The sequence below is a fragment of the Capricornis sumatraensis genome, chromosome 1 (assembly GCF_032405125.1).
Source record: "Capricornis sumatraensis isolate serow.1 chromosome 1, serow.2, whole genome shotgun sequence".
NCBI lineage: Eukaryota > Metazoa > Chordata > Mammalia > Artiodactyla > Bovidae > Capricornis > Capricornis sumatraensis.
The window spans coordinates 149,692,315-149,709,103 of NC_091069.1; the positions used below are offsets into that span (position 1 = coordinate 149,692,315).

The window sequence follows — 16,789 nt, forward strand, 5'->3', positions numbered from 1 at the left end:
GTTAAAAGTCAAACACTAATGGTGGCATTTTCAAATGTTACTGTAAATACTGTAACACTGGCCATAACATTTCTGGCTGCTCTTAAAATTGAGGAATCTGGTATTTTGTATAGTACGAGAATGGCTACAAACCTCAAGGTTTAAGAAAAAAAAGTAACAAGACACATATATACAATTTATTAAAAACACATGAACACATTAAAATCTCACTATTTATACAATCAAATTCTAGCAACATATACAAATACTGAGTGACTACAGTTCATGCCGAGGTAAGAAAAGTACATTCTGGGAGAATATCACTGACACTCAAAGCCATTTTTATTTCCAATACGTATTTCAATATATGTTTTATTTCCACCTTTCCCAGTGCCAAAAAAGAAGAGGAGGAGATGAGAAGAAGAAACTAGTTACAAGTTGGATTATATGAGAACTGGTGCCACAGTTGACCTAAAAATATCCAACTCTTACTTAGATATTGCAGTTTAGGGATTTCAAGTTCAGAACCAAAAGGCATAGCCAGTAGGTAATTAAAAAAAAAAAAAAATAAACAGAACTTCACTGATTTCTCTTAAGAGGGTTGAAAAGCTTTTATTGTCCCACCTAATCCAGTTGTTCTTTCTAATCCTATTATCTGACATGGTGTTTTTCTATAACCCTCTTGCTCTCCAGGTTACAATGTGGATCAGCCCAGGGAAAGAGGTTCAAGCTTTATTACATTCCACAGAATTATGGCCACATTCATATTTAAATAAGCTCATTTTCTGCTCCCTCTTGTGGATGGGAGAGAGAAGGGCAAATGTATACATAACATATTTTCAGTTACTGTATAAATCCTCTACTCGAACCGTTTCAACAGCAAATAAACCCATTGTTCAATGCAAAGTGCAAATAGCGAAACGTGAACTTAAATAACTGGGCTAGACCCTACATACACAATAGGATCTATTTAGATTTACAGCTTTTAATACAATATAAATCAGCATTCACAATATCTTACCTTTAACTGTGCTGGTTCCTAAGATCAAGTAACAGCGAAGTCAGTGTAATTTTATGAAACCTTAAGGGCCACATTTCCTGTACCACTGTCTGATTCTATTTTTATAACTGCATTAACAGGAAAAAATTTAACCCAGTAAGTCACAGTGACTTTTTTTTTTTACGTTTCAAGCAAAGAATAAAAAATCAAGGGAATTTTGTAAAAAATGGTTACCTTCACATTTTCAGTTGTTACTTGATTGTCTCCAAAGCTGTATATATATCAGACATAGTAACGTTAAAAAAAAAAAAACAAAAAAAAACTCTAATATGAAAACGAATTAAAAAGTACATACCAGAACAACCTTTTCTAGCAGGCTCAGCTCTTCATGTGGAAAGTAAAATATATAATAATAGTTAAAAACTAGATATTTTGTAAAAATTATTGGTAGTTCAGGGACAGCACAGTGGTAACATATGAATCAAGTCTTAAAACATGCATTATTTATGAAAACATTTGCTTCTCAACAAAAAAGTTCTATGGGAAAATAATCAGGTACGCACAATTAAAAATAGCAAGCATCTTTGGAAAAAAGAAATAGTTACTGAACTCATTTCTTTTAAAGCTTCAAATAGGCATATGATTTTAGAAGTAGATTTTTGTATACTAAGGATGAATAAAAAAATAAAAGCAATTGGTTTACTTTCTTCCCACCTGGAGGGGGATGACTACATTAATAATATGTGCTTTACACATTCATACCTGTTTTAATAAAAGTTCAACATCTGTGCTTTTTGTTTCAAATATTTTGAAACAAAATGTGTATTGGTTTTTCAATGAATAAAATTATGCCTCAAAAGTCTGTTGGAAAAAGGAAAAGCAACTGAAAATAAGACCAACGAAATCATACAACTAGAATGCAGGGAGGCTGTAGAGTTTGGCAGTTCTGTTTTGGAGCAATGTTTTACAATGCTAAAAGACTCGTGGAAACAAGCCAAATGAACACTGTATATAGTCGGTTACATTTAGCAGATTCTGCCATCATCTGGCGGTATTGGCTAAAAGAAACGACTAGAACCTGCTGGGGAAGTACATTTCAATATTAAACTATAAACTAGGGGATGTAAAATTGATATATTTTAATCATATAGATATCATCTTACCAATCTAAAGACTTCTAAAGATGGTTTTTACACTAAGGCTAGTAAACTGCAGATGATTTCTGTTTCAGTCATTTAAACTACTTCTGGGTGACCAATGTTGCCCAGAGGTATCAAAAATAAGACAGGGATTTTCCTTTGCTAGGATGCTAAAACATTTGTTCCCTCTGTTGTCTGTGATACGGGAGACTACTCACACCCCAGGCCACATGGATGGCATCATCACACAGAGCCGAAAAATACATGCTGGGTTTGCATTTCTTACTGTGGGAAAATATTTATTTATTTCACTAAAAACAATAAATACCTTGAGAGTCAAAGAACACTCCTCTGTATATAAAACCAAAACAATTTGGTTACTTTTGTGGAGGGGAGGTAATTTATACGATTCCTGAGGAATAATTTTGCTTTTCATGTTGAGAAATATTAAGTGGGTATTGTTTACAGTGTTCACGTTTAGAAGTCCTTAACTTTTCACACTCGCCTAGGAAGAATTCCATTGCAAATAAAGTCTGGAGCAGAGGATCTCCTTTATAGCTTTTTTAATTTATAAAATTGTTCCTGTTTCCGCATGAAGACACTAGGGGGTCTAAATTAATGAGATTGATAGAGCAAGCATCACCCACTGAAAAAAACTCAGGCATTTATAAAGATGAGAATGGGGCAGGCCACCAAGGGCCCCAGGTGGAACAAGCAAGGGATGAGACCAGGTCATGTACTATGAAATGTTTAAGTTCATTAGAGTGTCAGAAAGTGAAAAATCACTCTGCTCACTACAGGTCAGTTTCCCAGCTACAGTTCTTCCTAAGGAAAGATGGATAAATATATAATGCTGCAATCAAAACAATGATTATATCAATATATATTTTTTAAATTCAGAAAGCAATACAAGAATAGAAGAGGAAGAAATCACAATAGTACCCACTTTTCACAAATTGCTGAATTTCAAGCCATTAGACATTTTAAGAACAGTACCATGCATTATTGCCAAAAAGGCTTACAGAGCCATCTCGAGTTCATCAATGTACCTGCAGCATTGGTAATAAATACTCAGTGATTTTAAATTTCTTTGAAGTGCATAGTAGGGAGCCTTTTCTGTATAAAATAGTGTTTTACAGTAGTAACAAACAAGATGTTTAAAATTTCATAGGCAAGCAGTAACTGCCACAGTAACCCTTTTAAAGCAAGATGGTAAGATTAGTAGTTTTTGTACCTCGGTCATCACACTTCCCCCAACCACATCCGTGACAGATATGTAATACGTTCTACCACTAATACAACAACAACAAAAAAGGCCATGTGCTTTAAAATGATGCTTTGTAAAAAGCAGTATCACCTTCAAAGGACTTCTTTAAAAACGTCACATTCACCCTCCTTCCCTGCTTCTGACACCTCCTGCGTGCTCTGCGGCACCTGGTACACCAGTTCATCCGGGGCGCTTGGGCCCGGCTTCCCACCTTTCGGGGTATCATACTGGGCCTGCGCTGAGGAGCAGCTGTCGGTCCTGGAGAGGAGAGTGTTGTATGTTCCCACCAAAGTGGGCGGTTGGTTCCCTGCAGCTTTGAAAGTGGAAGTTGAGGGCAGGCCAGCTGCAGCTGAGGGGTGCCCGGACATGTCCATGACGATTGGGGTTGCGTACTCAGGCCCGGTCACTGGCAGTGGTTCTGCATAGGCGTGGTAAACTTCTTGCACTGGGGAGCTGTAGGGATCGAGGTCAGCATACCCTGCTTCTTTTCCTTCTTCTGGTTTAAAGGTAGACCTCTGATGGAGGGGGCCCACAATTCCTCCCACAAGTGGCTGTGCATACTCTGGGTGTCACAAAACACAAATAGAAAAGCCCTCTCATTAATGCCATGGGTTTACCCTGAAAACACACACGTCTTTATGGCACCTGTGCTGTCATGGAGATGGATGGGTTTTCCTGCAAGAATCAACTTCAAAATTAAAAAAGATGTTATCTCAAGGTTATATGTCATTGTGCCCGAAAGCTTCATTCATGGAATTCTGCATAAAGAGTGTATGTGTTCTTCAGATTTATAGATAACTATTTCATTTGAAAATAAAGCCCATTACTGTATTGGTCTTGGAAAATAATTTCATGTTTTTCTTTTCCAAATATTAGGAAATGTTTAAAATATACATTGGGTTAATAGGATAAATACCGAGGCCACTGTGTCTTTCCTGCTCTCCTTTTAATACCCCCAAACTTGCAATAAAACCGAATGAAATTCCAGATAAGCAGACAAAATGCCCAAAGTTTTTAAGAAATGAATACCCCAATTTTATGGATAGAACATCTGAGACACAGAAATGACTCTCTTGAGGTCTTTTTTAAAAAGTGGTTCTACATTTGGAAACCAGCTCATCTCCTACACATGAAAAAGATAAAAGATACTGTAAATACCAACGCACTTTGCAGCAAGCACAGCAGTTTCCCCTTGAGCCCGGGCTGTGCTATAATTACCTGCAGAGTCCGTCTGCAGCATGGTGGTGACCTCTCTTGGACTCAAGTGGTTCACCTCGCTACTGCTGTAGCGAACTGGGGTTTCCTCGTGCTCCACTGATTTGGCAGGAAGAAACTGCTTCATTCCTTTCCACCAACCTTCGTTGTGATCATAAGCAAGAGAGACCATTAAAGAGAAAGCTATGTTTGAAATGATAACAGTATACGAAGGGAGAAATCTTGCTGCATTTAAGCCATTTCTATAACAAAGATCTATAAAATGAGCCTTGATGATCAAGACTTTAAAAAAAAAAATGTGGTAAAATACACATAAAATTTTCTCTCATACCCTTTTTTTTTTTTTTTTGGCTGCACCCACACGGCTTCCAGGATCTCAGTTTCCTGACCAGGGATTGAATCCAGTAGTAGTGAAAGCCTGGAATCCTGACCACCAGGCACCACGGAACTTTCTGAACCATTTTTAATTAAGCAGCTCAGTGATACCACATATGTTTACATTGTTGGGCAACCCTCACTCCAGCCATCTCTGTCTTGTGAAACTGAGATTTCATATCCATGAAGCAGTAATTTCTGATTCTCTCTTCCCCTCAGTCCCTGGCAACCAGCACTCTACTTTGTCTTTAGAATACTATATATAAGTAGTACCTCATATAAATGGAGTCATATGTTATTTTTCTTTTTGTGACTGGTGTATTTCACTTAGCATAAAGTCCTCAAGATTCATCCACATTGCAGTATATAGTGCAGAATTTCCTTTTTTAAGGCTTAACATTCCATTTTATGTGTATACTGCATTTTGCTTATCCATATACTAGTGGGTCAATCTCCAGTACTCTTGCCTGGAAAATCCCATGGGTGGAGGGGCCTGGTAGGCTGCAGTCCATGGGGTCGCTAAGAGTTGGACACGACTGAGCGACTTCACTTTCACTTTTCACTTTCATGCACTGGAGATGGCAACCCACTCCAGTGTTCTTGCCCGGAGAATCCCAGGGATGGGGAAGCCTGGTGGGCTGCCGTCTATGGGGTCACACAGAGTCGGAAACGACTGAAGTGACTTAGCAGTGCGTCAATACTTGGGTTGCTTCCATGTTTTAACTATTTTGAATAATACTGCTATGAACATGGAAGTAGAAATATTTATTCAAGTCTCTGCTTTCAATTCTTTTGGGTATATACCTAGAAGTGGAATTGCTGGATCACACAGTAATTGTATTTTTAACTCTTTGAGGAACTGACCAAATAAAAACACCTACTTTCCAAAGAAGCTGTACTATTTTACATTCCCATCAACAGTGCACAATGGCTCCAGTTTCTTCACATCCTTGCCAATACTTGCCATTTTCTGTTTTTCTCCTATTCTCTGTTTTCTCTCATCTAATCTTTATTATTAATTTCTTCCCAGTAGCCCTGGGTTTAGTTTGTTCTTCTTTTTCTAGTTCCTTAAGTTGCTCAAGCTTATTTTCTGCTTTGATAGACTATCCAATGCAAAGCAGAACATGGTGCAAATCTCTATCAAAAGCAATATACTGAAGCAAACCACTGCTGTTACAGTGCAGCCAGACAGTTGTTATAGCAGTGGTTTTTAATACATTAATAAGTTCAAAGAATTCTAAGATTAACCCTGGGGGCGGGGGGTGGTTGGGGGGACAGTGGCACAGGATCTGACCCTGCCACTGCTCTTTTCTGCCCTAATAACAGTGAACTCTCTGGACTCCAGTCATTCCAGTGAGGCTGGGGAAGTGGGAGACCCGCAGAAGGCCCCTGCTGTCACCTGCAGCAAGCTGCCACCTGCCACACAGAGTAGGAATCAGAAGGAATGACAACTCATGGCAGAGATGGCAGACTAACTCCACTGGGACAAACAGCCACAACAGAGTGACCCACTTACTGTCACCAGAACCGCAGTCCCCTTACCTCTTACCTAGTGTTCATGTGCACCACACAGAAAGCTGGTCTCAAGACAGAGACATACGTGGAGGCAAATCAGTCAAGTTTTCCAGAAGGAAAAGAGCAAAGCGTGTGTTATGAGAAATTCTTATAATGAAATTCCATTTCATTACTTAGCGACTACAGGAAATTTTTACAGGAAAGAAACAAATCAGAACAGAAGAGGAATGCCATTTTTCTAATAGTGCCAGGGAGTTAATGGGGGCCTGAAAATGGCTTTCCTCTTCTACTGTCGCCCCCTACAGGGCAGGGCTTCCCTCTGCTAGAAAGAGATACAAAGCCGTAAATTACCTGCCCGGTCCCAGTATGGCAAGTCATAGGTGCCTTTAGTTTTTTTCTTTCTGGAAAAATACAGGAAAAAAAAAAAGCAAATAGAGTGAATTCACTAGTAAGAAAGCTATGAAACAGTAAGATAAACACTCAAAAGTTAATAATTAGTCAAGAGTACACACTGCTACTTGCTGATCTTTCCGGGGGAGACCTCTTTTTCATTTGACTTTCAAAGTTGCCATGGCTGAACTCTGGACTCTCAATACATATTAAGCAACTATCTGCTGACAGAGTTATTTTGTTACCCAACTATTTCCCACTCAAAACGGATAAAGAGATTTTTTTTTTTTAAAGACTGATTCTGTAGATAAAAAAAGCTGAATCAAACCAAAGACCCAACCCTGAGATGTGGATTATGATGGAGAAATCCTGTTAGGTTTGTTTTGGTTTCAAATAAAATTTCACAAATCTGTTGATTCATCAAGTTCACAGGACAACAAGAATAACACAACCCTTTTCTTCTGCACTGTTATTATTTTCTCAACTTACTGTTTTTTCCCTATGGTCCTTTGCCCCTGAGAAGTTTAAAGTGTCACACATACCCTTAACTGCGTAGACCTGATTCCTCTACCCTGCCCAGGACAAGCCACACCACCACTAACAGTGAGAGAGCTGAGGGCTACGTGGGCTGTGGAGAAGGTTCTCCACAGCCCACTCCTCAGAATTCAGAATATCTTTCCCTGGAGAAACTTCCGTCTCTCTCCGGCATTAAGAACTGCTATCTACAGAGAAAAAATATCAAGCACACGAAAGGACATTTTCTGGTTCAAGAATGTAAATCTAATTAAAATAATGCTCTGCAAGCTAAAGAGAAAGAAGCTGTTCCATCGTTATAAATGAGCTCAAGAGGGTTATGTGATTTGCTCATGATCACAAATGAGGCTTCCTCAAAAGCCCAAGGTATGTGCCTTTCCTACTTGGAAACAGTCTTCTCCAGTATAAGACTGTGTTTTTATTATTGATACTAAAAGTTTCCTCATTTAAAAGTATGGTTGTATTTAAAATATAATACTTCATTATTTCAAGGAAGTATAGTGTAAAATTTGTGGATAAGAAGGTAGGTGCTGAAGTTGTCCAATGGTTGTACTATAAAATAGGATTGCATATTCTTGATCTCAAATGAAAAAGCTTCAGGTTGTTTATTCATGACATGTAAAGTACTTAGAACAGTGCCCGGCATGGGTCAGGGAGTCAGTAAGTGGCAGCTGTTTTTGTTATTACTTTTCTCCTGGCTACCTTTATAAGCCCCTTAAAGGCAGTTTCTCTTTGCTCCTTGTGACAAAGCCAGTTGTCCGCAATTTCATCCACTAAGTTCTTAAAAGTAACCTTAATTCTGCAGCTCAGACCTTCTGTCCTGAACAGGCTCATGTTCCATCTACCTCTCTGTGGAGTCTGAATGTCCACAGAGTCCTCTAGACACCATCCCAAACTCATCTCAGGACCTGCCTCTGGGCTCTCCACAGTTCTGCTCCCCGTTCCTCACCCCCCAGCCCGGGGCTTTAACCATAGATAATTAGACTTGATCGGCTGACTGTCAGAGGCCTGGACCAAATCCCCACCCTGCTGACCAGGTGACCTCGGCAAGTTACTTGTGCTCTCTCAGTCTCACTTTCCTCTTCTGTAAAATGGGATCTGTAACAATACCTGCTTTACAAACTGGTTAAATGAGGTAAACATGTAAGGCATTTAGAATCATGCCTAAAGTCAGCATTTCATTTGATTTTGTATAAGGGTTTGCCATTGGTGTTCTCATCACCACTAGCGCTGCTGTCCACTTGCCTGACAGCAGCGTGGACTTCCCCTCCTGGACTCTCCTACAGCCCTGTTCCCTCCTTCCGCTCCTCACCCTCCCCCACCATGCTAAGCTGTCGGTCCTGCAAACAGGGTCCTTCCTCCTGTGGAACACACTGTAGTCAGTCCTGTTGCAATGGCATTTCTTTTGTGTTACGATTCCTAGTCCTCGTGTGTGAAACTTACAGGATTTAAGCTATTTATGACGTGCGCGCGTGTGTGTATGTGCGTTAGTGGCTCAGCTGTATCCAGCTCTTTGCGACTGCATGGACTGTAGCCCAGCAGGCTCCTCTGTCCATGGTATTCTCCAGGCAAGCATACTGGAGTGACTTGCCATTCTCTCCTCCAGGGGATCTTCCCGATCTAGGAAGTGAACCCAGATCTCCTGCATTACAGGCAGATTCTTTACCAACTGAGCTACCGGGGAAGCCTGTACGACTCGCCACCTAGCTCAAAATGGGAGTCCCAGTGGCCAAGGTGAACTTTCCTAAGAGTTGTTTTGAAATGTCTGCTGTAGGGTTGCCAGTGTCTTAGAATGGTAAACTGAGAACATGACTTTAGATCAGAAGTTTGATGGGCCATGTACAGCACAGGAACAGAAAGAGACACGGAAGGAGTCAGGGCTCCTCCCCTGGGTAACAGTTCCTCCTTAAGAGGGGACCACTGAGCTGAGTGACCCTGAAGGCTCTTGGCTGGAGGCCCTGACCCCATGCACATAGACGCTGCCTATGGCCCTGCTGGGGCCAAGGCCTGCGGTTGGACCAGAGACTGCTGCTGCTGGTGCCCAGACACCTCCTTCCAGACTGCTCCTTGGAGTGGTTCCCTACTCTGCCCAACCTGAGTTCTGTGCTAATTACGTGTAATAAACCCAGTGACTTGTTGAATACTGGCTACTGTTTTATCTCCAATCTTATGATTCCTACCTGCCCTGACAGCTCGGCCCTGTGACAAGCAGGTTCCATGGTGGATGGTTCTATGCAATGTATTCTCTCCCACTGGACAGACTTTGGGGCTCACCAGAGGACTCCCACCAGACGGCTCAAATACTTGGTACAGAGTCAGAGCGCAAATATTTAATGGCTAAACAAATGAGCTCCCTCCAAACCTGTTAGTCACCAAAGCTGTCCCCACTGCTGCGTTATCTCTGCTGGTCTAACTGCACAAGCCAGAAACTGGAGGGAATCCTAGATCCTTCTTCTCTGGCAAGCAGCCCATCAAGTCCCCCACTGACCCAACTGGCAAACTTCTCCCCCTTCTCCTAGCACTGCTGTGCTATGTTCTTGCCTGGCCTTAGTAGTTTCCTAACTCATCTCTCTGTCTTTTCTAGTCTCTTGTCTCTTCAGTCCACCCTCACAAACTGCTGCCACCATTTTCCTACAGTCATCTGATAATATCACCTGCCCGCTGAACACTGGTCAATGCCTTCCACATCTACAGAAAGCCCTTCCTGGTCCAGACCAGGCTGCCTTTCTATGAGTCTCCCCGTGCTCCCCCACGCCAAGCCCCTGTGAGACAACTCACTATTCTGCCTACGTTCCACATCTCCGTGCCTTCTCCCAAGCCATGCCCTCAGTCTGGGCCATTCTCTCTTCTTCTATCTAGCTAAAATCAACTCCTCCTTTAAGGGAAAACTTGTCAAACATGAGGATTACTCTCTTCTGGAAGAAAGGTTTCAGGTAATTCTCAAGGTTCTTGCATCTGTGTTCCTCTGCACTTCACATACAACTCATCAAGCCAAAGTACAGTGGTCAATCAGCCAGACAGTCTGGAGATAAGAATGGTGTTGCATTCTCTCAGCAAGTGTTACTCAGTATCTATTATACCTTACTACTGTATGTAACCCAGTGTGTAACACAAAGTTTGATGTAATAAAGGTGCTCAATAACTTATTATGAGATTGAACTTACTCACTTTTTACGGGAATAAAGGAGAAATGTACATATTTTTATTTTAATGACCACCTTAACTCTTACTCTCAAAAGGGTTCATCTTCTATATTTAGTTCTACTTCATGTTTGGAAACATCCCCTCTAGGACCGGTCAGGTGAACCAGTTTTGCACTAACCTGTTTCTCCAATGCCAAGCACACACTAGTATGAGAATGAGAGTGGTGAGCACCATGACCAACACAGGGACAAGGACCGCGGCCAAGGCTACATCTGAAAAACAGCAGCAGACAAAAACACATTAACACCAAAGAAAGAATCATTAAGGAGAAGAGTAGAGATTAACCGTATCATCATTCAAAGTTTTTCTAGCTCAAAAAAAAAAAACACACCATAATTTATGCCATGAGAGTGGGCACACGTAGTAACTGTAGAGATTTCACAGATACATGGAAATGTGTTGCATTATTTGCTCCACCACTGTATGTTTTTAAGACACCAAGACAGATTAAAAAACAAATGATAAACCGGGAAATATTTTCTGCACATGTGATAAGAAGTTAATAATAATCTATTACAGAATTTACAGTAAAAAATAAACAGAAAGCTCAGCAGAGATGAAAGAGCAATGTATTAAGAAGCAAAGAATTCAACGCTGAGGTATACTGGAAACATATTGTGGAGCACGATGCTGCAGATTACATGCATTACCTGATTGAAGAATATGAGGATGCTTACAAGAAACAATTCTCTCAGCACATAAAGAACAACATAACTACAGACATGATAGAGGAGATGGATAAGAAAGCTCATGCTGCAATATGAGAAAATCCAGCATATGAGAGGAAGCCTAAGTAAGAACTTAAAAAGAAGAGGTGGAAATGTCCCAAAATGTCACTTGTTCACAAGAGAGATCAGCTTCCTTCAAGTTCAGGAACAGGTTGCCAAGAGTTAATAAACCAAACCTCAATTTGCTATCAACATTTTTCAGATAAAGACAATAATAAAATTATTGAACAAGCAAAAAAAAAAAGTGAGCATTAAACATGTTCACCTCACTAGTAATCAGAGAAGTAGAGTTCAGACAAGAATAAGATGTTATTTTTGCTTATCAAATTGGCAAATATTTAAAAGAACAACTAATTGCTGAAGAGGATCTCAAGAAACAGGTATTTTAATGGGACTATAACTATCGTTCTGATTGGCATTTTGGGGCAAAATTTATAAAAAGGTGTTACTTGACAATTATCTATGCAGAATTATTCTTAGGAGAAAATTATGATGGCATTCAAAGATGTACCTTTAAAGATCTTTGCTACTGTATCTGCAGAAGAGTGAAAACCAGGAAGTAATACAAATGTTCAACAATGAGGGGGAGGAAGTAAATCACTGTATCCTCCTTATAATAAAATATTACCTAGATACTGGAAGTGATGGCAAAACAGTTACAGATGTGAAAAGATAACAACAGAGTACCAAGTTGTTGTTCAGTTGCTAAGTTGTGTTCCACTCTTTGGAACCCCAGGGACTGCAGCCCGCCAGGCTTCCCTGTTCTTCACCATCTCCTGGAGCTTGTTCAAACTCATGTCCATTGAGTCGGTGATGCCATCCAACCATCTCATCCTCTGTTACCCATTTCTCCTCTTGCCTTCAATCCTTCCCAGCATCAGGGTCTCTTCCAACGAGTTGGCTCTTTGTATCAGGTGGCCAAAGTATTGGAGCTTCAGTATCAGTCTTCCCAATGAATATTCAGGATTCATTTCCTTTTCGGTTGACTGGTTTGATCTCCTTGCTGTCCAAGGGACTCTCGAGAGTTTTCTCCAACACCACAGTTTAAAAACATCAGTTCTTTGGCACTCAGCCTTTTACTGTCCAGCTCTCACACCTGTACATGACTACTGGAAAAACCATAGCTTCTACAATACACATCTTTGTAGGCAAAGTAATGTCTCTGCTTTTTAATACACTGTCTAGGTTTGTCATTGTGTTTCTTCCAAGGAGCAAACATCTTTTAATTTCATGGCTGCAGTCACCATCCACAGTGATTTTCGAGCCCAAGAAAATAAAGTCTATCATTGTTTCCCCATCTATTTGCCATGAAGTGATGCAACCAGATGCCATGATCTTCATTTTTTGAATGTTGAGTTTTAAGCCAGCTTTTTTACTCTCCTCTTTCACCTTCATCAAGAGGCTTTTAAATTTCTCTTTGCCTCCTGCCATAGGGTGGTGTCATCTGCATTTCTGAGGTTATTGATATTTCTCCTGGGAATCTTGATTCCAGCTTGTGATTCATCCAAACTGGCATTTCACATGATGTATTCTGCAAATAGTATTTGAGCTGTTTCAAATCCTGAAAGATGATGCTGTGAAAGTGCTGCACTCAATATGCCAGCCAAGTTTGGAAAACTCAGCAGTGGCCACAGGACTGGAAAAGGTCAGTTTTCAATCCTATTTGAAAGAAAGGCAATGCCAAAGAATGCTCAAACTACTGCACAATTGCACTCATCTCACATGCTAGTAAAGTAATGCTCAAAATTCTCCAAGCCAGACTTCAGCAATACGTGAACCATAAACTCCCTGATGTTCAAGCCTGTTTTAGAAAAGGCAGAGGAACCAGAGATCAAATTGCCAACATCCACTGGATCATGGAAAAAGCAAGAGAGTTCCAGAAAAACATCTATTTCTGATTCATTGACTAAGCCAAAGCCTTTGACTGTGTGGATCACAATAAACTGTGGAAAATTCTGAAAGAGATGGGCATACCAGACCACCTGACCTGCCTCTTGAGAAACCTGTATGCAGGTCAGGAAGCAACAGTTAGAACTGGACATGGAACAACAGACTGGTTCCAAATAGCAAAAGGAGTATGTCAAGACTGTATCTTGTCACCCTGCTTATTTAACTTATATGCAGAGTACATCATGAGAAACGCTGGACTGGAAGAAGCACAAGCTGGAATCAAGATTGCCGGGAGAAATATCAATAACCTCAGATATGCAGATGACACCACCCTTATGGCAGAAAGTGAAGAGGAGCTAAAAAGCCTCTTGATGAAAGTGAAAGAGGAGAGTGAAAAAGTTGTCTTAAAGCTCAACATTCAGAAAACGAAGATCATGGCATCTGGTCTCATCACTTCATGGGAAATAGATGGGGAAACAGTAGAAACAGTGTCAGACTTTATTTTTTTGGGCTCCAGAATCACTGCAGATGGTGACTGCAGCCATGAAATTAAAAGACGCTTACTCCTTGGAAGAAAAGTTATGACCAACCTAGATAGTATATTCAAAAGCAGAGACATTACTTTGCCGACTAAGGTCCGTCTAGTCAAGGCTATGGTTTTTCCTGTGGTCATGTATGGATGTGAGAGTTGGACTGTGAACAAGGCTGAGCGCCAACGAATTGATGCGTTTGAACTGTGGTGTTGGAGAAGACTCTTGAGGGTCCGTTGGACTGCAAGGAGATCCAACCAGTCCATTCTGAAGGAGATCAGCCGTGGGATTTCTTTGGAAGGAATGATGCTAAAGCTGAAGCTCCAGTACTTTGGATACCTCATGTGAAGAGTTGACTCATTGGAAAAGACTCTGATGCTGGGAGAGATTGGGGGCAGGAGGAGAAGGGGACAACCCAGGATTAGATGGCTGGATGGCATCATGGACTCTATGGATGTGAATCTGAGTGAACTCCGGGAGATGGTGATGGACAGGGAAGCTTGGCGTGCTGCGATTCATGGGGTTGCAAAGAGTCGGACATGACTGAGCGACTGAACTGAACTGAACTGATTGAAACCAAAAGCACGTATGAACAAGGCAGAAACCAACACAATGCTGGAGCCTGCAGGAACTTGGAGATCACTTAATCACTTATCACTTAATAAGGGGATTAAGTTATCTCACTCTATAGATAAGGAATCCTGGTTAGAAAATGGTCTGTTTAAGGTCATCTGTATGGAACAACTGATTGGTTAAAGATCAAGAAAGGAGTAAGACAGGGCTGTCTGCTGTTGCCCTGTTTGTTTAAGCTATACACTGAGCACATCATGAGAAATGCCAGACTGGATGAGTTACAAGCTGGAACCAAAATAGGCGAGAAAAACATCAACAACCTCATGATGAACACATGATACCACTCTAATGGCAAAAAGCGAAGAGGAACTAAAGAGCCCCTTGATGAGGGTGAAGGAGGAGAGTGAAAGAGCTGGCTTAAGACTAAATATAAAAAAAAACACTAAGATCATGGCATCTGGCCCCATTACTACCTGGCAAACAGAAGGGGAAAAGGTGGAAATAGTGACAGATTTCCTCATCTTGGGCTCCAAAATCACTGCAGATGGTGAGTCCAGCTATGAAATCAGAAGACAATTGCTTCTTGGCAGGAAAGTGATGACAAACCTAGACAATGTGTTGAAAAGTAGACACATTACTCTGCCGACAAAGGTCCATATAGTCAAGGCTATGGTCTTCCCAGTGGTTACGTACAGTTTTGAGAGCTGGACTGTAAAGAAAGCAGAATGCCAAAGAATTGATGCCTTCAAACTGTGGTGTTGGACAAGACTCCTGAAAGTCCCATGGGCACCAAAGAATTGATGCCTTCAAACTGTGGTGCTGGAGAAGACTCCTGAAAGTCCTACGGGCAGCAAAGAGATCAAACCAGTGAATCTTAAGAGAGATCAACCTTGAATATCACTGGAAGGACTGATACTGAAGCTGAAGCTCCAGTATATTGGTCATCTGATGTGAACACATGACTCATTGGAAAAGTTCCTGATGCTGGGAAAGATTGAGGGCAGGAGAAAAGGGCATCAGAGGATGAGACAGTAGACAAGAACTTGGGCAAACTCTAGGAGACAGTGAGGGACACAGAGGCCTGGCGTGCTGCAGTCCATGGAGTCACAAAGAGTTGGATATGACTGGGTGACTGAACAAGGTCATCTGGTTCAAAATTGGGAAAGGAGTATGTCAAAGCTATATATTGTCACCCTGCTTATTTAACTTATACGCAGAGTACATCATGCAAAACGCTGGGCTGGATGAATCACAAGCTGGAATCAAGATTAACAGGAGAAATATCAACAACTTCAGATATGCAGATGATACCACTCTTATGGCAGAAAGTGAAAAGGAACTAAAGAGCCTCTTGATGAAGATGAAATAGGAGAGTGAAAAATCTGGCTTAAAACTCAATGTTCAAAAAACGACTAAGATGATGGCAAGGCATCTGGTCCCATCACTTCATGGCAAACAGATGGGGAAACAATGGAAACAGTGGCAGATTTTATTTCTTGAGCTCCAAAATTACTGTGAACAGTGACTGCAGCCACAAAATTAAAAGATGCTTGCTCCTTGGAAGAAAAGTTATGACAAAACTAAACAGCATACTAAAAAGCAGAGACATCACTTTCCTGACAAAGGTTCAATAGTCAAAGCTATGGTTTTCCCAGTAGTCATGTATGGATGTTGAGAGTTGGACCATAAAGAAGGCTGAGCGCCTAAGAGTTGATCCTTTTGAATTGTGATGCTGGAGAAAATTCTTGAGAGTCACTTGGAGATCAAGAATCAAGGAGATTGAACCAGTCAATCATAAAGGAAATGAACACTGAATATTCGCTGGAAGGACTGATGCTGAACCTCCAATACTTTGACCACCTGATTTGAAGATCCAACTCATTGGAAAAGACCCTGATGCTGGGAAAGATTGAGGGCAGAAGGAAAAAGGGACAAGAGAGCATGAGATGGTTGGGTGGCATCACCAACTCAGCAAACATGAGTTTGAGCAAACTCTGGGAGTTAGTGAAGGACAGGGAAGCCTGGCATGCTGCAGTCCTTGGGGTCGCCAAGAGTCAGAAATGACTGAGCAACTCAACAACAGCGAAGGTCACCTGGGAAGCTGGTTTCTTCCCCCACTCCTTAACCTCCTCCTGGCCGTGAGGGTGACAACAGCAACAACTGCTGATCTTTACTGGGTGGGAAGCTCCAGACCTGCATCTCCTTTACTCCATGTCATAACCCAAAGAAAGAGTGGGCCTGAAGATTCAGGAAGGGAGAAGATGATCCGTAACACCAGGCCTCTGAGGAGTAGGATGGATGGGAAATAGATGAGTATGCAGGTTCCAGAAAAAAGGTTCCATTGAAGTGCCCTTCAAATGGCTTCTACTTTGTGAAGCGGAAGATATAACTGAGAGTGAGTGAGGATCTCTGGGTTTGAAAAATACAGAGAATGTTTCTAACAGCTACTG

The 16,789-nt window shown here is 41.2% G+C and overlaps 2 protein-coding genes across 7 annotated transcripts in view; one reads left to right on the forward strand and one right to left on the reverse strand.

Annotated features, from left to right (window-relative positions):
• The window catches only part of ST3GAL6 (ST3 beta-galactoside alpha-2,3-sialyltransferase 6), a 125,550-nt gene extending 121,360 nt beyond the window's left edge, over positions 1–4,190 (forward strand). For all 6 annotated transcript variants that reach the window (XM_068973850.1, XM_068973841.1, XM_068973882.1 and 3 more), the window contains one exon: positions 371–4,190. The gene's annotated coding sequence lies outside the window, so the exon portion shown is untranslated. The remainder of the gene's footprint in view (positions 1–370) is intronic.
• DCBLD2 (discoidin, CUB and LCCL domain containing 2) overlaps positions 168–16,789 on the reverse strand; it is an 82,618-nt gene continuing 65,996 nt past the window's right edge. Inside the window, exons 13-16 of the mRNA XM_068973828.1 lie at positions 10,737–10,830; positions 6,842–6,891; positions 4,604–4,741; positions 168–3,947 (exon numbers count right to left, since the gene is read on the reverse strand). Of these exons, the coding sequence (XP_068829929.1) occupies positions 3,478–3,947; positions 4,604–4,741; positions 6,842–6,891; positions 10,737–10,830 (752 nt within the window). The 3' untranslated portion in view covers positions 168–3,477. The remainder of the gene's footprint in view (positions 3,948–4,603; positions 4,742–6,841; positions 6,892–10,736; positions 10,831–16,789) is intronic.